Source organism: Puntigrus tetrazona, chromosome 22 (assembly GCF_018831695.1).
Source record: "Puntigrus tetrazona isolate hp1 chromosome 22, ASM1883169v1, whole genome shotgun sequence".
Classification (NCBI taxonomy): Eukaryota; Metazoa; Chordata; class Actinopteri; order Cypriniformes; family Cyprinidae; genus Puntigrus; species Puntigrus tetrazona.
Genome location: NC_056720.1, coordinates 9,309,466 through 9,332,667, shown reverse-complemented (window position 1 = coordinate 9,332,667; position 23,202 = coordinate 9,309,466). Strand labels below are relative to the sequence as shown.

Genomic DNA, 23,202 nt, shown 5'->3' with positions numbered 1-23,202 from the left:
CCTGTCATACATGTACCCTGGACTGGTAAAACTCAATTGCTAATCATATGATGCTCATTTTCTCTACACCCTTTGATCTCCATCAACGTTTGCTGAACACAAACTTTAGCTTGACTAAGGACAGTGAAGGAGCGTACAATGTGCATTTTGTCAAGAAGCCTCTAAGAAGAGTCCTTGAGTGAAGGAATAACCTTGTGTGAAGTGTTTACAGAGCCGAGACAGATTAAGAAGCGCAGGAAAGTGTCTTACTCAGCACAGCGCGCTCTTCAAAGCCGAACAGCAAATCGAATTAACAAGTCATATGCAGACAGAGCTCCAGTCACATGATGGAGTACATGAACAGACTCTCGAGATGCAAAACAGGGCTGAAACTCCACTTAAAAGCATCTAATCTGGACTGAACTGACTACAGAATGAGTTTTCTGCCACACGGCATTATGGGAAGTGTGGTTCTGCTGCACAGGCCTGTCATAAAGCGGCTAAATGAGCAGAATATTAAGCAGTTGTCTTCCCCGTCAAGCCTTGAGTGAACAGATCTGTGAATTTCACGCCGTGGCTACATCAGCAGCGACTGCCGAAACGTCTCTGACAGGCCGAGTTGTAATAAGGTGCATTCAATTAACAGCGTGTGTCAGGGCTAATCAAAGGCATCATTAGTCAACTAATGCGAAAGAGAGAAGGACAAGTTTCCATCTCCCCTCACCTGTTTACACCGCGTCTGAGAGTTTGTTAAAGGGTGGGCAGAATAAAGCCTGACAGGGGACGAAGGGAACGGAACAAGTCCGGGGTTCAAAACAAAGCTAAGCAAAGCAAAATCAAAAGAACAACAACAAACTAAACAACAAAAACACAGGACAGAACCAAACAAAGAACAGAATAAAACAAAAAAAACTAAATGAAAACAAAAAGAACAAAAAACACAAACCACAACAAAGTAGGAGAATAAAGAAGAAAACATAACAGAAGAAAACAAAAACAAAAAAAAGAACAAAAAACTAAATGAAAAACAGAACAGAACCAAACAAAACAAAAAAAGCAAACTAATAATACATTAAAACGGAAAAATATGTAATATTAATTATAACCTTGCTTTCCTCCTTCTCTTCAACACACAAGCTATGAATAATGCAGCCTTCTTTTCTGCCATTTCTCCTTCTACATGATCCAGATAAATTCTTGCTGAATAGTCCAGAACATGGCACACCCGTTTGTGTGAGCTGCTTCATCAGTTTCTGTTTATGCAGGAGAAGAACGAGGCTGTAAAGGCCATTTCCCATGAAGGTTGCGGCAGCATATGTGGAAGTGGTGACCTTGTTCTTTTTAGTAATAAAGACATAAAACCTTCTCATAAACGCATATGAAAATGTTATTCATGTATGTTGAGTATAAATCTCAGTTGCAAAAATGACTGGTTTTGTGGCCCAGAATCACATTTATTAAACGCAAACTTTTATTTTTGATTCGACTGATTGCGATTAATCTTTTAACAGCGCTAGATAATTTAACTGATATTTAACTCAAAAGCTTTTAGCTATTATCGGTTACATTTATATACACAGGGTGTATCTGTGTGTGTGTGTATATATATATATATATATATATATATATATATATATATATATATATATATATATATATATGTATACACACACACACACACACACAAATACACAAAGTTTTGTTTTTTCTTATATTCTAATATTTATATTCTGCATGTTTTTAATCTAATATTTTACTTTTAACTATTTTTACTAGATTATGTTAAAAACACTACCATATTTTATATACTTTATATATTTTATAACATTGCAATATGTATCATAATATAGTGTTCACTGAATATTTTTTTTTTTGATTTTTTTGAATGAACCATTATTTAATTATTTGAACATAATGAAAACAGAAAAATAAAATGTATAAAATGTTATACATTGTGTCAGGTTTTCATCTAATTTTAATTCTGTTAATCTTTGTCATATTTATTTCAACTGATTAAAAATATTTGTATAGTTTTCTTACATATGTGTAAAATACATCATAAATGATATAATAAACACATACACACAACCATATAAAATAGTAAAACAACACAATATATACCGATACACTCAATATATACTGTTATCAGTTAGTGGGAGCAGCCATAAGTTCTCAATCACTCAAACCCTGGTAATAAGCTCTAATGTCACATCATAGCCTAAGGCGAACTCTGACCTTTGCTCAGCAATGACCTTTAGTGGGAAATGATACAAAACCTGCATTTTTACAGCAAGTGCCATATTGGCGTTTTTTTTTTGCAAGAGCAACAAAAAGACTCAAAGCTGTAATTTAGTCTCAGTATGGGGTTAATCACAGCATAGTGTATGATTGAGTTCAGCGGACTGTTTCACTGTTGCTCCCTCCCTCTCCCTCTCACCCCCATCACTCTCGCCTCTCGCAGCGTGCATGAAAATGAAATGCTGCCTCATAAACTGCGAGTTAGTGACAAATGGTATTCATAAATAAAGCCAGAGATACAGGCTGTGAATGGTAATGTGGCCACTAAACATCTGTGAGGCTCTGCAACAGCGAAAGCGTCCAGAGCAGACCGGAGACCCGGAGCGAGGGATAAACAAAGGGATGCAATCTGATTACATCCATGGCAAAAGCCTGAGTAAACTTCACCACGGGCTTTGCTCTGAACGCCGCTGTTGACTGGATGTGTGCTCGCAAATAACAGGAGGCCGGTCAGATCTGTCCAGGCTCTTGAAGAAAGATAAAACCGCTGACCTTCAGGGACATTGATCAGAGGGATCTTCAGCATGGCTGGGAGTTTATTAGACCGACACGGGCAGCCTTGTGTGGAAGTGAACTAGCAGAGATGGACGCTTGCAAGAAATGTAAAAATTAGTGGTTCAGCTCCCTGGGAATGAGTAAATGACACTGAAGTACAGTATGAAAAACTGGAAATTTGTTGTACTTGGTTTATTAGTTAACATTAATTAACTACGTTAGTTCTACAGCAATTATTAATCTTTAATGTTAATTTTAGCAATTACTAAGGCATTATTAAAATCACAAGTTGTGTTAGCATTAGTTAATGCACTGTGAACTAACATAAACTAACAATGTTTATTGTTTTTTGCATTAATAAACATTAACAAAAATTAATAAAGTGTAACAAATGCATCGTTCATTGTTTTTTCATGTTAGTTAATACATTAATGCTAACAAATGACAACTTATACAACTTATATATATATATATATATAATAGTTATGGCTGATAAGTAGAATATTTATAATATTCTACATTCAACTTTAAGAATAAACTGAATACATTAAAAGAAACTAAAACAATTACATTTAAACAAAACATTAAAAACAATGCAAAAAGTATATTTAACATCACAATATTATATTGTACATAAAAAAGCTTAAATTTGATTATATATATTGTGTTATTAAAATATATTTATTTTATAGGCATCCGAAAGATTACCAATACACAACACTGAAATTCTCTACTGTATTTTTATTTAAAGCAATCAATAAAACATTTTACATAAAACAAAAAATCTGTGAATCATTTTAAAATGCTACAAGTGAATTTAGGCATTAAGAAAAATTACCAAAAATAGAATCTACATTTTGGGATTAGCTATTTAATGTTATTTAATTATTCGTGATGAATAATATTGAAACTGTATAATATAAATAAAATTAATTCTGAATAAAATGTAAAAAAAAATTAAATTTTTGTTGATTAATAATTATCTATTAAAAGTATGAAAAACTAAAACTGTGTAAAGATAGTTTTTTTTTTAATGTTCAAAAATCTTTTACTACCATTTTGTGTTTTTATTGTATTTTTTAACCTAATCAAAATGTACCAACCTACAGGCTTATCATAGAAAGAAAACAAGGCCTGGAAAGCTTACAGTTGGGGTATCATCTAGTATCGCACTAAAAATAACACAAGGGTCTAAAATATATGTCTTCGTTCTCGTACACTTAGCACATTCTGACATGCAGCCTTGTGTGAATCGGGCCCAACAAATGAGCTGCCACAAAGGGGCATCAACAGATGTGTTCTTTCCACCCTGAAGCTCACAGGGCCTTCGCTCATCTCGTTACCGCCCCGGAACGACAGGCAGTACAGTACCAGCGCATCCCAGAACTCTCGGTTCGGTCACAGAAACGCCGGGGCTAAAAGCTCAAAGCACAGTCTCTCGCAAGAACAGACTGAGTCGCTCTGAAATCTGAGATGACAGCAAACAACATCAGTGCAAGCCGGACTGAGAGATGCGGCATGACAAGTTGGTGTGGAGGCGCAGCGAGCGAGACAGGCGCAGGGGCTCTAAGAAGCCGCCGTCAGGCTCGCTCCGTCACTCTAGAACTTTCTGCGGTGGGCACACAGAGCGCCGGAGCCTCTGAAGTTTGAGCCGGGCCTCCCACTGGGTTCTGAGGCAGTCAGCGCCGATCTTGTGCCGGTCTGACAACAGGAGCCCCACCCGGAGCGAGCTGACCTATTTCTCGGATGTGACACCGGGAGGAGAGAGAGTATATAAGTGGTGTGACATGCTATCAAAAGCCCAATCTGCTCCAAGTGGAGCCGTAGATGTTACTACGGGGATCCGAATCTGCTCTGTCAACTCGTGGTGCCGTAATGTGAAGAAATAGAGGTCACGCCGGGGTCTGCGCAAACTGATTACATGATCTCAAGCTGTTCGGTTGCGGAAGATGAAGCGAAGATGTTGACCGTTGCCGTTGTTGTGCGGAACGGACCATTAAATAACCTGCTTAGCTGCATAAAACAGGAAACGGAAGACTTGCATGAGAAACATTCTAAATCGTTTCCGCTTGTAATTACGGACGCAATACCGATTATTTCACATCGCAGCTGCTAGCTGCCAAGTTGGAATAAAATTCAATACCATGGAGATACAAAAATGCTTTGTATTCTAATGCGATTTGCAAGATAAAAAGCAACGTTAAGTTTCCCTAAGAATATCTCAGTCTCAGAGTACAGTATTAATACATTTGAATGAATAAATGTCTGTAAGCACATCGGGCAGACTGTATTTATGCCATTTTTTATACCTCAGGGAGAGATGATGTGCACAGCTGCAGAAACTTGTTGAATTTTGTTAACCGAGTTTCTAGCCTTCTTAACAGTATTTTCTTTTTACCTTTGTAAGTGCATTTTTCTAATTTTATCATACAAATGAGAAAAATAACTTTGGGATGAGGGCATTATATTTGTCCAATACCAAAACATTATATAAAATTATCTCTAACACTGGCCAATAACTGATATGATACTGCAATATTGTGCATCCCTATATGTAATGGCAGCCAAGATTAAAAAATTTTTACAGCTTAGAAAGTACTATATACTGTGCAATATATATATAAAAAAAAAATCTCACTGTATGATATCGATATATTGTGTATCCCTACTTGCGATGTCAGCCAAGATCTTAGTTTCTTTAAATATACAAGGTATTAGCTTTGCAACAAGAATGATGTTTGTCTACATATAGAAAATCATCTTTTGTGTGATAAAGTACATCTCCTGACCCCTTCAACCTTCCTGCAATGGACCTCAGAGTGGTGGAGGTTAAAATTAGAAGCGAGGGAAAAAGCAAGGCGGAGAGAAAAAAAAAAAAAAAAATCGCCGGTGATTGACAGTAGGAATATTACCTTCCCTATTTCTTCCCTGGCTGGAATCGGCGCAGTTCAAAGGGGGCCGTAATTGAAATTGACAAACTGCAGCATTAGCCTGATCACAACAGCCAACCTTGCAGCAGCAAAAATAAAAGGTGCCTGAGAGGAGGAAGAGAAAGGGAGAAAGGAAGAAGGGCTGAAGTGTTCTCTATGCTTCGCGAGCACCAAGACAGATTAATCTTGTTCATGCATAATGCATGCCAGCGCTGTGTGTGATCGCATTGACGGCCGGTTATTAACTGTGTCACAGTGCGAAAACACACCCGAATCAACAGACCTCACATGCATATACAATCCAAAGCTGAACTCCTGCAAAACACTGATTGATCAAAAAACACCGTAATCGTCAAAAGCCCATACATATTGTAGCTCGAGGCGTACACGAGCTGGAGTTAAAAACTGCAGTATTGTATCCGTTCTATTTGATCTAAGCGTACGCATTTTCTGGATTACGTGTTTCACAGCACTCATCAGATGCTGAGGCTGTGTCACCAAGTTCATTAAAAACCACAGAGCCTGCGGAGCTCCACTCCGTCATGGCTCTTCTAGGATTTTTAGGTCTCCCGAGGGCCTGCAACATCTGGTCCTCAGGACAGACTGTTAACTCGTCTGTCAGAGCGCCGTCACTGCTCTTTTAATTGCCAGTGTTGTGCTGCATGCTAATACATCGTGCACGCTAATTACCTAATCAGAAAGAACACTTCAACAGTTATGGATAAAGCTGCTAGCAAAAATAATAAATTTATCACAATTAATCGCATCCAAAAGAGAAGTTTTTGTTCACATAATGTGCGTGTATATTTATTCTGTATATAAAAATACAAATATTATAAAATCATATATGAAACATTATTAATCGATTAATAATTATGTAAACTAGGTATGCACAGATAACCGATAATTATGAAGCCAAATACATTTAAACTGAATTAAAAAATAAAGCTTTTAGTTTATCTGTTTTATTTTATCTTATCACTAAAATGTAAACAAAAATTAAAACAAAAACCAAAGATACAAAAAGCTAATTCAAACAAAACTACACCAATATATAAACAATACTAAAAGAAAAAAACAACAAAAACTAATCTTTACCATCCCACATTTATTACTGATAGCTAACTGTCTTTTTTAAAAAGGTGAATCAAAAATAACTTTCATGTCAGAGTACCATGGATGAATTTAAAATCATTTACCAGTTGATGCGATATGACTACCAAAGTACCGAGCATCCCTAAAGAAAAAGGTACCAAAATACATCAGTAAATTTAAAGCAAAAACTTATCAGTATTCTTTGATTCATTTTACAAAAAATAGACAGTGGCGCTACCTAATGCACAGATTTTATTTATAAAAATTTACTTTACTAAGAAACTGTATACTACCAATACTGCATATATATATTTTATGTATATGGACTTAACACTCCTTTCAACATCCTTAATATACACCATGTAGGTTTTCAGTTGTGAAGCCTTGCTGAATGGTGGCTATATTTGTCTTTTCACCTGGGGACAGCGGATGTTCTTTACCTATCCATTTGTGAAGTGAGTGCCTAGATGGAAGGTGCCCTTTACGCCTTAGGCCAGTTTCCTTTTTAGAAAAGTTAAACTTCACTATTATGGAAGAAAAAGACCACACGGGTCACAGACCAGTGAAAAAGGGGCAAACGACAACTAACGCATGACCCTTCAAAAAATCCCAAAGCTATCTTTGAAAAACCAAAGTAAGTGGATGCAGGCAGCATTTCAGGTCAGAGGGCACATGGGAAATGTTGGGAACGTAGTGGATGTGTCAACTAACCCAGAAGACCTTTGAGAAACAGACAACCTGAGAGGACACACTTAGTATACCCACATACTTGATGTGTACTTGAGGTCTTCCAATGGCTGCTTTGGACTCTTAATTACCACCAAAGGAGGACCACTTGGGACAGGACCCCCCAGTACATCTCCAGACTTCTGGGAATTCAGACAACCGAGAGGTTCTGATCAACACTATGAGGGAAAGCAGCATCTCAACTCTTCAACATGGCATATGCATATTATAAGCAGAGAATTTTCTATTTTAGCGGCTATTATTTTTCAGCCTAAAAAAAGCAAACTCTCAAAAGTCTTCTCGAATTAAGTTGCCATAGCTACAAGACTTGAAGTCTTGGGGGCTGGTGGGAAAAAAAAAAAAAACGCTGTGAGAGCTGGTGACAGGAACTCTTGACTTGCCGATACGTTATTCAAATTAACAACTAATCCCACATTTACACAATGAAGTGATGGTAGAATCCATTTCCAAGGCGAAAGTACAGACCCAGAAGATTCACCTCAGGTCAAGTAGATTAAACTATGACAGATCTGGTCGAACCCACAGAGATGATTGGAAATAAGAGCGTCGTCTCAGAAGGGAATAAGGCTTTTCATACAGTCGGTGATGAATTAAAGGGCTGTGAGTGGAGCCTGGCTGATAAGAGAACTGTGGTGTCAAAACGATCCTTCATTGTTTTTGGTGACCTGCTTTTCCTCACAGAGTGTCAAGTCAACGATTGGACTCAATCTGTCTCGCTTGTTCAACCCAAACCTGCATGGCAAAAGGGCAACCTTTAGAGCAAAGGCACAAGGAATATCCTTATATAACCTATTTGTCTTGAATGGTTTGGACCAGTAACCTAGTCTAAAAGTTACAATTCACACATTGAAACAGAAAAATGTTGTCATTATTTATTCAACCTCATGTCACTTCTAACCCATTTGATTATATTTAAAAAACACAGCAAAAAAATTATTATATAATGCATATAACAATTTCAAAGAATACAAAAAAGTGGTTGGCTTGTAGATAAACTGAAGCATAGTAAATTAAAATACCTATAGAATACCTATAGACATATGAGATTAACTCAAATTAAATAGATTAAATACTAAAATGTACAGTGCCTCGCATATGACATGGAGGAAGAATAAAGTAAATGGTGCACACGATTTACAAATGAGTTCCCTCGGTTTACTAGATCGTATGAACAATTTACTGATTACTTCGCTCATTTTAAGTAAACTGTACACTCAATATAATTCATCATTTTTTAGTGTGCATGGGGATTTAATTATTATACAATGCACAATTTAGTTTAAAACAAGGGAATAAATTAGTAAATTTTGCTCACAATTATAGATGCAAACGACTCTTTAAATTATTATAATGTTCTTCACACTCTTCTTTGGGGAACCCATAATGGTTCCTCTATAGTAACACTATGAAAACCGAATCTTTTTCCCCCTCACATATCATGAGGGGCTCTGTAAAAAAAAAACTAAATATTGTTAAATTAATTTATTTCTGGCAATGTTACGGTCATTGCACACTGAGTCTGAAATTAAATCGCATTTTCTTTTTACAGGGATTTTTTCGTACAACTTGAGATCGCATTTATTTTTTAATTCTCAAATATTTCAGACTCAATGTGAAATGACCTTTTATTCTGACTGCCCTTTTTTTCTATTGTATTTCATTCAGCATGTATGTCTACATATCTGATCTGGTGAACACAACATGACAAAACACTGACTACATATATATAAATGAGAGTGAATTTTTGAAAAATGTAAAAATCGTTCACAATGTGTAAATCAAGGCCAAGGCCAATTCTGATTTCATATTTCAGCTTTCAGACACACACAGCTGCACTGCCATGGCAGGACGGATGAGCGGCAAAAAAGTGCATGGAAAGTGAAGGCATTTGTAAATGGCTTGGCATGCCGTGAAGTCTTTTCTGAGGCAACCTGCCAGAGCGTGGCAGGAAACGAGTCCAGAGAGAAAGGTGGAGAGTGAGAGATAGAGAGCAAAGGTTTGCGCAAATGAGAGAAAATTCAAGGCAGAGGAAACAAAAAAAGACAGAGGTCGGGGCCTCGGCTGGCTTGTCTGCGGAGACCTGCAGAGAGCGAATGCTGTCTCATTACGATCAGGGTCATTAGCTTCGGTCTGATCTCTCCACAACACGCCAGCGCAGCAACCCTCCAGAGAACATGTGAAAACACGCTCTCCAAAAGTGACACTTGTTATGCCATTAAGTCATGAAGAACTCGAGAGCGCGAGGACAATTCCTCAGGGACAAATGCTACGCTTTTCTCTGTCCTTCTCACTCCTCCCCTTGTGTGTCTTCATAACCCGTTTGTTCACCCGCTAATGACATTAGCTGCCGTGCTGCCATTTCGGGCTCAGACACATGATCCCTTGGTGGTTTTCCATGGAAAACAATAGGGAGAGACGTGGTGCTGAGGGACACGAGCAGGCCTGTGGATGCATGCCGTCCCGCTCTCCATGATTTTAATTAATTTCCCATGATCAAAAGTGAAACATCAGTGGGGTAAGACTTCCTCGTGGTTTCCATGACAATGTAAGACGACTGTGTTCTCCCCTCCACATCCGAGGATTTATTTGAAGAATTTGCAACCCGGAATTATTAATATTCAAATATGCCCAAAAATAGACTGGCACAGAACTAGACTTTTGATATTCAAGCGGCGGAATTCTGCGAGCTCTCTTCAACCAATCCATTCAATGGAGACAAGGAAACACTTTCCACTTTAGACTTCGGCATGTACACGAGTGGCTGGCGTACAGATCACAATCAAAATTTTATTTAACATTATATATATTTTTAGTTTAATTACATTAAAAGACATGGACAAAAAAATGTCACACTGAGCCACAAGTGTGCTGCACAGATTCTGCCTAAAATAGCCGCTCTTCCATTACCCTCCAAACTCCACCTCCTCCTTTCTTCCCTGCCCTTATCGTTCACAGGAACATCTGGAGCTCTGCCTCCACTGTGGCACCAGATGCCGTAATAGTCTTGTAGCAACCACCTGAGAGCTCAACATCCATGGGGAGAGGAGAAGGATCCACACGTGAGAACATAACCTCTTTGCATTCGTTTTCAGTTAAAATGAATCCACATCTCAAGGCAAGTCCAGAGGGGGAAGGGGTCCTTCGATGGTCTCTAGGGAAGGCTGCTTAGCAGCTTCGGTGTTATGGCTGGCCACTGTGGTGCAGCCAAATGAAGTCTGGTGATACTCCAAGAACTCTGCTGGAGACAGAACGGATGTCTCATGGTATTTCATTTAGAGCAAGCTATCCAAAATCCCTTGGAAAGCAACGTGGTTTAGCATCCCACAGAGGTGGCCCTCACCTGAGAGAACGGAGGAAGTTAGTGTGAAGACATGCCAGGTTTGGAGGCTGCACGCTGGGGATGGCAGGTCTGCATGAGCTGCCAGGACTGAACAGCTGGGTTCACTCCTGAGGGAGCTGCAATGGCACTGGCATCAAGCCAGTGGATATGAGCTATATATATATATATATATATATATATATATATATATATATATTAGTAAAAATCTGAACTAGCAGAAAAATTATTGTTGACTCTTAGTTTGTGTGTGTGTGTGTGTGTGTGTGTGTGTGTGTGTGTGTGTGTGTGTATATATATATATATACACACACACACACATCAAATTAAGAGTCAATAATAATGTCAACAATCATTTTTCTGCTAGTTCAGATTTTTGCTTGGAAATACAACATTTTCTTTGATTTCACCAGCAATTACTTTTATATATTTACAAAAGATTATATAATATGAAATTATGTAACTTCTACAATTATATTTTACACACACACACACACACACATATATATTTTTTTAGGATTTTTATTATTTTTAATTTGCAACAAGATGCAGCATTATCTTATCGCTCATTTTTGTAAATAACTGTAAATCTGTAAACATTTTATTGGTAAACTATTATTGTTATTATTGTTATTATTATTATTAACAACAACAACAACAACATATTCCAAATGACATAATATACTCCATATATTTTAGGTAATACAATCAGAGTAATCTCTAATTACTTTAATATTACTTTTAACGTAGCTCGTTAATCACACTGATTTAAATATACTTATTGATCTATTGTAACATACCGATATATAAAATGCAAAGAACATATTCCATTTGCTGTTATTAACAATATCAAGTGAATATATAAACATACACACACACACTTTTGATATATGCATGTAAAAAAAAAAGGTACAAAATGGACTTCTGGTCTTCCAATTCAGGTCTTTGAAGACCTTTGCCAAGTTTTCAATCTGTGATGAATTCATTGACTATTTCAGGGTAGATGCTACAAAATAACTGATACTTATCAAGACAATGAAATTAATGGCCAACCAGTCCAGCTTTGAAAGCCATGGACATGATCCAAAAAAGACTTCTCCCCAACTTGCCAAAATTCCTCAGCTCCAGCGTGTACAAACGGACAGATGGTGGTATCCTCGGATGGGCATGCGACCAGCCTAATAGCGAGGAGTGGACAGCTGTCAGTGAGTGTTACCGTCAACAGACCGCGGGCTATTCAGCTGCTCACGAGTGGGTCAGGGGCAGCAGGCCAGAGTGGGAGAATCCTTAGACCTCACGGCTATATTGCTAATCATCCACTAAGTGAGGGATCTTTACACTGTATTGTGTAATACACCAAAAACCATTAGGCGGCTTCATTACAGATGAACAGATTAATCCGGCTAGGGTTAACGAAGGAAAGAGCTTTACTTAGGTTAATGCAAGTGGGAAACAAGCCGTGTTCAAAACTAATATGGGAGGACCAGGAATGGCTTTAACACTGACAGTTTAACCACTTCGCAATTTGACACAGGGATGGAATCACCACCATTGTAGAGTTGTTTTATATATATATATATATATATATATATATATATATATATATATATATATATATATATATATATATATATATATATATATATATGTGTATATGTATGTGTATGTATGTATGATTAAATGGAAACACTGGCAGTAAAATTAGTGCTGTTAATCAATCTACATAACTTTCAGAATATATTTTTTTGTGTTGAGCAAAGATTAATCACATTCAAAATAAAAGTTTTTGTTTGTATTTGTGTGTGTTTTGTGTATATCCATTGTGTATATAAGAATTGGAAAAATAATGCACACATAGGTTGGTCACGACGCAAAGCTAAAACACATATACCTCTTGAAACCTACAACCTTTGGTTACTGCTAAGCGCTAACCAACACCACCCACGGATAACGGTGTGAAGAGCGTCTGGGTGGGTTTGGCATCCTTTTAAACTCTCACTTTACACCACAAGTACTGGTATCCCACTTAGAGAGAGTGAAAGAGAGAGGAGACCTAATAAACAGCCATTAGGTACAGAGACAATGGTGATTAGCATTGTGTCTGATGAGGAGCGTGAGTGCTTCACCTTTGATTAGCAGCCGAGAGGGGCAGGTGTTCCTCCTGCTCACCATCGTGCAACTCAAAGCCTTTTGATGGAAGAGAACGCCTCTTGAAGCTGTGTGGCAGCACAGATTAATATTAAAAGGAATTCATAATATGGCACGCAGAGGATTTTCATAAATATTCACAGGCCTGGACGGTAAGCTCCACTCGGTTGTGTCCATGAATATGGATGAAAGACTGGCAGGGTGAACAAATGTCTTCAAGTATACAGGAAAAGAAGCAACATCAAGAGAAATCACGAAACTGTTCGCTCTTACAGGCAAATGCTGCTTAACACAAGACTCAAGACAACAAACAAGTTTTGAAAGATGTGGATTTAAACACTAGTAGTTATATATATATATATATATATATATATATATATATATATATATATATATATATATATATATATACAAATGTATGTATTGATATAAAATATAAGCATATCAGTGTACATACATGTACATATATTTTCTACATATATACTGTGTGTGCATTTATATACACGGTACACATGCATGATTAATCATTTGACTACATATATATATACATATATATATATATATTTTTTTTTTTTTTTTTTTTTTTTTACAGGCATAGAATAAAGCCTTTTTTGCGTTTAGCACCTAACCTCAAATCTTGATCTGAAAAAGCAATAAAAAGGTCAGGGGCATGACAGAAGCATGACCAGAATGTGGTCTAAAAATACACTGTAGGGACCAGCGCTCAGTTATCCTCAGCTCAACCTGCTCCAGCATCTCGCTGACATTAGGCTTTCTTGTGCAGGCTGCATCAGCAAGAGTCTCGACCTGAGAGGAGTCATAATGAGACCCTGAAATCTGGAAAGCCACAAAACAGCAAAAAACCCTTTGTCCTGTTTCACTGCAATAAGGTATACATTTTAGTTCTGTATACAGCTGCACATCAATGCTAGGACTGCCTAAAATATTTTCATTCAATTAAGTAGGATCCCTTATTTGAATCATCAGCATATTGATTCTTAAATTCCATTCTTTTGTTCAAAAGCAGTGCTGGCTTTTTAATCTAGTCCAACAGCAATTGTACTTAAATTAAATATGAGATCAAAAGGTGTGTGTACAACAGAGTACTGCCAAGAACTGTGTCTTTCTCACAGGCTGCAAAAACATAAGGCTTGAGCAGTGTACTCTGATTCACAAACAAATTACTTTATTATTAAACAATTACTTTTGTCCTTTATTTGATAGACAATAGTTAGAGAGAAAGTGAAGAGGGACAGAAAGAGAAGGGACAGGATCGGAAAAGGTTTGGCAAGCCGGGACTTGAAGATGGAATGCTTGAAGCGTGATGGTGGTACATTTTGGCACGCTGCCCACGACGCTATTGGTGTGATACAAGTGACTCTTTGAGCTGGTCTATTTCATGAATCATACAAACTCAAAAAAAATAGATCACTTGGATTACACACACACACACACACACACACACACACACACATATGTATATGCAAGTGTGTGTGTGTGTGTGTGTGTGTGTGTGTGTGTGTGTATTGGGGTCAAAATGTATAATAAAAATGTATAGTTTGGGCCCAGTTTGGGGTCTGTCACAAATACTTCAAATTACTTTTGTGAGTTAAGAAACTAAACGTAACTGAAATAACACCATGTGAAGCTAATTCTGAAACTACTGAGTTAATAAATCAAATATAGACAAAAGCAGGCTTCAGGACCGTTTTAACATCACAAATAAGTTGAGTGACGGTGCATAAGTGCCATTTATTAACTTTTAATAGTCTGCTATTTTATGTGAGAAAAAAATAGTGCTACAAAACAGCTTGAAACAACCTGTACTAATACATTTGCCAAAAAACAAGCCCTCTTTTGTCAGCGTCTGTGACGAGGCATGCATTACCTTCAATGTCGGCAAAGGGCAGTGCCCTGGAGCAGCTGTGCAGGCCAAACATCGTTCCACACAGCCATTAAGATCCACTAGGCTCTCAAATCTCTCAGAATAAGACTGACACTGCTTTTCAATGAGACCTCAGCCAGACATAAAATTGTCACTTCAAATCAGAGAGGAAAAGGTATTTGGGTTGAGTAATGATAAAGATACAGGAAGGATGTTGTACGCATTTTAAGGTCACATAACAAGTGTAAGCAAGCGGAATGAGACGTACTGTTAGTGACCGCTGAGAGCACTCATGTTTTATTCATGCTGGTGCCAAGGTCCAAAGCCCTCCCATGATCATGGAAACATTTGATGTGCTCATTAGATTTCAAAAAGGTCACTTCATTTTCCCCCTCGCTCTAACTGCACATGTATAATTTCCCTTCTGAAGGGAGCTATAACCTTTTTAGAGGCAGCCATCGAGTGCCAGCCCTGCTGTGTGTGCAGTCTGGGGCCGTTGAGCTGGGATCAGTTTGCCCTGAAGCCTTAGAGGACATGAGCAACTTAAACTCTGACCAGACTCTATGGATCTATCCGGAAACATTACACAGTCAGGTCAACGTGTATTGAGATGGAGGAGGAATCAGGATCACAAGCTGAGCAAAGAAAGCTACACATTAGAAAGAGAAGCGATAAAGCTTCAATTAATTTAAGTGAAATCCTGATTAACTGCTTCAAAAAGATGCACTCGTTATAAATCAGTTTTTACTGTTCACATTTATTGTACTGGCAGCAACAGCAAAAAACAAAGTCTCACAAAAACAAACAAACAAAAGTCTCCGAACTAAAAAAATAGATATATTTATATATTGTATTTTTATGCTCTTTTATTCTCCTAATAAAGAACAAAAAAATGGACAGAGACATTATAGAGTCATCAGCAGAATGAATACAGGAATATACTGCTATTTTATCAGTTTCATATCCATTGAAAAATAAATAAATAAATAGTCAATTTACTCTTTAATGTGTTATTAAAAAAAGAACACCCTCACCATTTAATTTGAAAGAAAGTGAGTCTATCTTTTTTCTTTTCTTCATTATCTAATGCACATCAACTAGCCTAGTTGTTGTATTGTGATTTTCTTTTTGAGCTGTGAAGTTCAGCATGTACAGGGCTGTAACAACCATCAGCAAATAAAGTTTACAGGCATAAACAAACTAACAAAATCTTCAACAAAAAGCAGTTCCTTACTAAACTACCAATATACTAGACTCAAGCAATGAGTTTAACTCTGCCCCCCAAAAAATACCCAGGTATTATAATTCAAAAAGAAGCAGCCATATATTGTATTCTCTGTTTTGTTAGAAAAATAATGGCTGATGCATAACAACATAAAAATACTCACTGTAGAAGATGCCAAGAAATATATTGAGGCAGTAAAACAACTGTGCACAAAATCAATTAATCTTTGGAAAATAACTGGGATGTATTAATTGGAATGTATAAACTAGAACAAAATAAAGGAAAACAAAATTTGTGTACGTCATTTTGGGGTATTTAAAAAATAATTTGTACAATTTACATGCATTTTAAATCGAAAAACAATTATATTTTTGCATCAACTTTTTAAAACTCATTAAAAAAATATAAAAATAAATTAATTAAACAACATCTCTTTGTGAGAAATAAACTGAATAGCAACGAAAATGTAATTTGAAGACTAATAAAAAGAAAATCGTTGGGACATTCATACAATTAAAGTGAGAGAAAAAAAGCTCAGCTTAAGGTAATATGAACGTCAAGTTAAGTTAAAGCTGATCTGGCAAAAATATGAATTACAAAATAAAACATGCTGTGTTGCATGTTTCTCAAAGGGTCACTGCAGGCAAATAGGTCTAATTACAAACAGCTAAGGCTTTACACCACCGGGGATCTAAACTACAGTCCACAACTATTACAGGCATTTGTTGATATTGTGCGCATGTGGCATTTCAAGATTTTCTACAAAAAGATCAGATCTAGAATGAAAATTTTGAAAAAATAAACACAGACCAAGCTGTTTGTTCTTTGCTACATCGCTTCTGACGTGAATTGCCTGTGATTATTCAAGATACACTGTACCATAAAAGCCACTAGGAGAAGGCCCAGCTATCTTTTAGCTCTCATCATTTTGTAAAGCAACTGTTTTTACAGTAACAGCTGCGACACAAAACTAATTCAACAAACATCAAAACAACCAATCCAGCAACATGGGTAAATGTCTCTAAAAATAACAAGTGTGCTCTATATTTGGAAAGAGCCATCACAAGCGAGAGCTTTGAACCCACCCCTTGGCTTTTTTTTTTGCTCACAAACGCTCTAAAAACTGCATATATCTCTAGGCGGTCAAATAAGTTGTGGCCAGTGACCATTCTGTGGTATTTACAGGACCAAGGAAGGTGCTATTTTAATATTTACACAAGAATGTAGATCACATGACTATTACACAAACTTTATCATCCTCACTGTTGGTAGTTTCTTCTAGTGACCAATTACATTAAAATCCATTGCGACAACACCTAGCAGCGTGTGACTAATCCAAGCAACCCTTCGAGTTCTTCAGATGGAGCAGGAGTTGGCTCTCTTTCGTGGCTTTGGCTCTCCAAAGTCCTTGTCATCGTGAGTGCAGGGGCTGAAAGAGCAGGAGGAGCAGAGCGTCTGTGAGAGTCTGCGCATCCCCAGCCTGAATACGCTGTTGGACAGGCTATAAATGACGCAGTTGCAGAAGCTGTTGCTAATTGCTAACCAGGTGGTCACAAAGGAGAGGGCAGGGCTGTCCAGCACATGGGAGCTCTCCAGGAGGAAGTAAAAAATGTAGGGGAGCCAAAGCATGTAAAAAACACTGGTGATCCGGAAGAGTACCATGGCATACCTCCGGTCTGGCCCGTGGCCTGCATGGTTGCCCCCTTCGGCGGTTTCCATCTCCTGGCTGGGAAAGCGCGCCCGTCGCTCGCTGATCTCTCGGTTGTGCTGTTGGCAGATGCGGAAAATGTGGAAGTAGGTGAAACAGACCACCAGGGCTGCAGGGGCGTACAGCAGGCACACAACAAAGCCAGTGAAGAGTGCAGAAGTGGGCCAAGAGTGGGCACACCATTCGAAGATATCCCCATGGTACCCCGGCTTGCCCCAGCCAAAGAAAGACGGGAGAAACACCACGCAAGAGTAGATCCATATGAGAACGATGCAGCAGCGGAGGCGGCATGGAGTTACTAGTTGGTTATAGGAGAGTGGCTTGGTAATAGCCAAATAGCGGTCCACGCTAATGCAAGCCAAACAAGCCATCGAAACGCTCTTGAGTACAGAGATGACGTAGCTGAACACCTGACAGGTGAGGGGCTCTTGGACACCAGCCGGGTAATGGAGCAGGGAAAGGGTGGGAACCAGGCAACTCAGCCCCACCAGGAGATCCGCGTAGGCCATAGTCTGGATAAAGTAACTGGTGGTGTAGTGGTGTAACAACGGGGCACAATGAAATACAAAGATCACTGTTAAATTCCCAGCAATGATGAGCACCGTCAGCAATACAATGACCGCAGTCTCTAAGACGCAAGCTTCCACGACCTTGTTCTGCCCCCAGCCTAGGGGGCAGGAGTGGTTTAGGGACACACCAAAATGACCACTAATGCTGCTGTTCACAGTAGGGACCAGTTCGATCAGCTCCGACCGGTTCATTGTCCTGAACCTTGTCCCGAACCTTGTCCACTTGGATAAGGTTCCGTTGTCTGAAATGCAGTGCAGAAGGCCTGCAATGTGATCCCGCTTCCTCAATCTCAATCTTCTGTCTTTTCCCTTTTACCTCGGTCTTTCACATGACTGGATCTCAATGAATTGAGCATTGGCAAAAATCAATACAGTCCGTGAAAAAAAGGAAAAAAGGTGCCTTGTACTCTGAAATCAGTCATGCTTAGGAGTAATTGTAAGATGGAGAGATATTTTCTCAGCACACAAAACTACGGCTGCTGGAAACAAAAGGGTTGCATATCTGTGCTGAAGGCCAGTTGGCAATATTGTCCACAGCACCTGCAGCGAAGTCAACCAATTCCTTAAGCGGTCCTCTCAAGGGTAAAATGAGCAGGACTGTAGAAGGGGCTGAAGGATAAGGAAATAAATATCAAACGGTTTCCTGTGACCAGTTAAGACAACATAAGAAGGATTAAGGTAAAAACCGATAACTAGGCAACAAAATAGAAATGAAGAAAGTTCCAGGGTCATACCTTCTCCTGAGTCCACAAAAATTTAATAGTAAGAGTTGCAAAAGTCTCCAAAATATCTGTTCCTATTAGTTTGTCAGCAAACAATAACATGCACCATGTTTTGCTTCTGGAATACTGTCCTCTTGGCCACTGTCTCGACCCCCTTCGGGTTTCTATAGTCCAAATCAAAACACAGACACTCTAGACAAACACAGAACAGCGTATGAGAGTTTCCAGAGCTATCGCTGCACAGAGCACCGCTCATAGCCTGCGGGAGTCTGAGTGAGGCAAAACGGAACTAATCAAAATTTCAAGATCGTGTTCTGGGGGGCCACAGTGACGGCTTTGGTCTTATTTGCTGCCAATCCGTTTACTTTTCATGAACATTCACTGTGCATGGGATAAAAGCAGGTCACGTAAAAAAGGATTGACCTGTGTTTTCCAAAACAGGTATATAGCTGCTTATGTGAAGAAGTCCCCTCTGATCGCATGTGGACAGGTCTTAAATCCACATGTCCTTTGTTTCAGTCCAACATTTAGTCCAACCTCTGCATGCAATTAGTTGTACATGCCCAGCTTCTTTCCTTCTGGAGTAGACCTCTTTGCTTCTTCTCCAACTTCTTTGTGACACATTCCATAAAGTGTCCACAGAAATACTCAGTCCGTTTCCCAAATTGGAAGCTCTACGTACCGCTTCTGTCCTTGTCAGCTCTCAGCGACCTGTGAGCCAAAGCAGGTTGACAGCGACTCCCACCGAGCGTGCACAGTGCAAAACGCACTTTGAAATCAAGAATTCAAGCAAAAAGATGAGAACAGCTAGACTATTCCAAATTGTGCGGCAAATCAGAAACAAGCCATGGAAAAGAGAGCAGCCCCTCACTGCTGGTGCTCAGAGATGCTGTGAGTGGCTCACAGTTTTCTCTCCCCCTTCACAGTCTCGCTCTCTCTTCCACTGTGCCTCTCGATCACATTCGCTCCCTGCTTCCTTCCCCTCTCTCTCCCGCTCTCGCTCGCTCTCTAACTCTCCTCCCTCCCCCTTTTGGCGGCACCTGAGGTCCTCTTTCTCACACAACTCCTCCCAGCACACTGTTCTCTCTCTCTCTCTCTCTCTCCCTCTCCCCCTCTCTTTCCTTCCAATGTTCTCCCGCTTTTCTCATTATCCTCTTCTTCCTGCACACCCTGAAGATGTTTCCCCATTCAAAAATAATCAAAGACTTCCATCTCTCCCGTTGTCTCCTACAGCTCAGTGTTTTATTATTCCTCGCTCTCGTTTTCTTTCCTGCTTCAAGTCACTTACACAGACCAGTGCCCAAGCACAGCAATGCCTGCCCCTTGGTTACAGTTGCCAGGCATTTCAGTTAGCCAGGACCCTCCCTCACAACAGCTGACATGGTGCAACAAACAGGAACAAATTAAGAGACTACGGGAGAGGGGGGTTTCATTCCCCTGGAAGGATATTATCGCCCGAGTCTGCTATAACACAATCAGAAATGCAGATCTTCACCAGTTTTACTGACAAGTTTGCTAGACATAATTACAACTAGAGGAGCTCATAAAATACAAAGGGATTACGAGAATGACAGCCAATGTTTCCTGCACAGCTGCACTGCCGCTGAATGTTCAAGCCCCGTGGCGAAACAATTTCATATTTTAGCTGAGTGGTGAGCTTGCAGTCCTGAACTGAATGTGATGACAAAAAAGGGTGCCTGGAAAAAAAGAGACAATAAACAGATAACACTTGCGCAACTTTGTCCTTACTGACTGTACACAAGGAGGTCTATAATTCCCAGAGAAAGCTATCTGTTAGCATCCCTCCATTGCCGCAAGACCATATTGAACCCACAACCTTGCTGTTGCTAGCAGGGATGCCAAAAAAGGGCGGTGGGCAACTGTAATTGTTGTCCTAGGCCTGAGCTTGGGAATGACTAAATTTGATATCCCATCTGGGCTGCAGGAACACAAAGTACTATGAACAGGTAATCTAAAATCTAATTTACAAACAGGTAAGATAATAATTTTTACAATTAATATTTTAAACAGAAATGTAAAAAATTCTGTCATTAATTACTCACCCTCATGTAGTTCCAAACCAGTAAGACATTCATTCATCTTGAGAACAGATGTTAAGATATCTTTGATTAAATTCAATAGCTTTTTGACACTGCATAGACAGCAGCATCCAGAAAAATAGTAAGGAAATTATTAAAATAATCAGTGGTTCAACTGTAATTTGATGAACACTTTTTGTGTGCAAAAAAAAACTTAAATAATGACCCTTACTTTTCTAACATTCAAAAGCAGAAAAATTCACAAAACATAAGACTGGTTGCCTTTAACCGACAATGCAATTTTTTTCATAATACAATTTTTCAAACAAAGAAAACCATACAAAATAGGTTCAACTGGTTATAATATAGCATGATATTAGGCCAAATGAAAACTGAATTCTGCAGTAAAAACAGTGGGTGATATGTATAAAAAACATTGATCCATAACTTGGAACAAGATACTACTGAACAACAGTGTCAGCCAGAGGCCCGTATAAATGATTCATCACAAAGGAAGAGAAAAGGTTGGAGAAAACAATGACCATAATCCTCTTCATCTGTCGGTGCCTGAGCTTTTGATCCAAGTGACTCTGTACAGGGACAGGCAGGGCACTCTGGCTCTCATCACTGCACTGGCAGTACAAGTACAGGTCAGGATGACAGCTGGACTTGATTTGGCATTATTTACGGCAACAGTCAGGGCTTTGCTAAATCCGCTGCCTTCAAAGATAACATGAAATCAGATTGGAACCTATTTACGTCATAACTTTATTTTAATAAATGCCCTGGTCTTAAGGTGCACAATTAATAAGTGAATGTCTAAGTGAATCTGTAAAAGGTGGAAAACGAAATATGCACACATATAAATATAAAATACATAAGATAACAGTATACACTGAAATGTACTGGAACGTCCAAGCTTACTTTTTATATGAATTAAAAAGAGATTTAAGTAAAATACCATCATTAAACTGAGACTGAAAGTTCGCTTATGCTTCATAACCACATCAACGTAACAATCATAGCAAGGTTTTGTGTTTTCAATTTTATATAAACAACTTGCAGGCAGTCCCAAGGCATGCATGTATTCGTGATTCAAACCTCTGCACACATAAAAAGAGGATATGACTGCATGAAGTGTGTCTCTCGGTAATACAAACTGTCATTTCTGTGTCAGCGACGAGCTGACCCCAACGACACAGTCTGATAGCACACGCTATGAGAGAGCCGACCCCATCTACTCCGCAGTGCAGACGGGGGCCAAAATCTATTCCAACATTCCAACGCCATAAAACAAGGCATGTGTACAAAAGGCTCTCTCGTTGGCGAGTGTCGTGGCAAGAAAGAAATCACGTTGTTTGCGGGTTATTGATTCTCGGGGAGGCGGAACGGGCGTATGATGAGGCCGCTAATAGAAGCATTATAGTTCAGAGTGAATGGCAGCTCAGTCGCTAGATGTTGACCGCATTAAGATACATGTCGGGCTGTGCTGGGAACAGGGGGCTATTGTGAGGGAGGGGCAGCTGGTCGAAGAAAACTGGGATGGCTTTGTGGACAAGTCTCAAACATCTCATACGCTGGGAAAATGGTAGCTCACCAGCATACACTTCGTGGACAGAATCACAGAATCCTATTCTAAAAATGAAACTGTAAGCAGCGTAATGTGTAATGTCATAGGAGGCTGAAAAATAAAGCGAATTGCAATATGGATTTGTGTCTGTGTGAATAAGTTGATCTACAACACACACAACAATTTCTGAAAATAAATTATATTATAGAAAAATAATATTAATTATTTAAAAATGATATATTGTTGAAATAATATATTTATTATTATATCAAAATGTATTAATTTAACCTAATAGAAATTCATAATTCATAATTTAATATAAATATTACTGTAATAAAACTGCTGTTAATCTGTTATTAAACTTGTTAATTGTATACTGTACCTTTACTTATTTCAATTAAAAGCTTTTTGATAATTAAAAATACAGAAATTAAACTAGAATTAATTTTGGGGGT

General features: G+C 38.6%; 2 protein-coding genes across 3 annotated transcripts in view; both read right to left on the bottom strand.

Moving 5' to 3' along the window:
• rabgap1l (RAB GTPase activating protein 1-like) overlaps positions 1–23,202 on the bottom strand; it is a 76,530-nt gene that overhangs the window by 27,648 nt on the left and 25,680 nt on the right. The gene's annotated exons all lie outside the window — the stretch shown is intronic.
• Positions 15,661–22,862, bottom strand: gpr52 (G protein-coupled receptor 52). Its single transcript, XM_043223821.1, has 2 exons — positions 19,151–22,862; positions 15,661–19,025 (listed from the first exon to the last, which is right to left on the bottom strand). Exon 2 carries the CDS (start codon positions 18,606–18,608, stop codon positions 17,496–17,498), a length of 1,113 nt encoding a protein of 370 aa, XP_043079756.1. The 5' UTR covers positions 18,609–19,025; positions 19,151–22,862; the 3' UTR covers positions 15,661–17,495.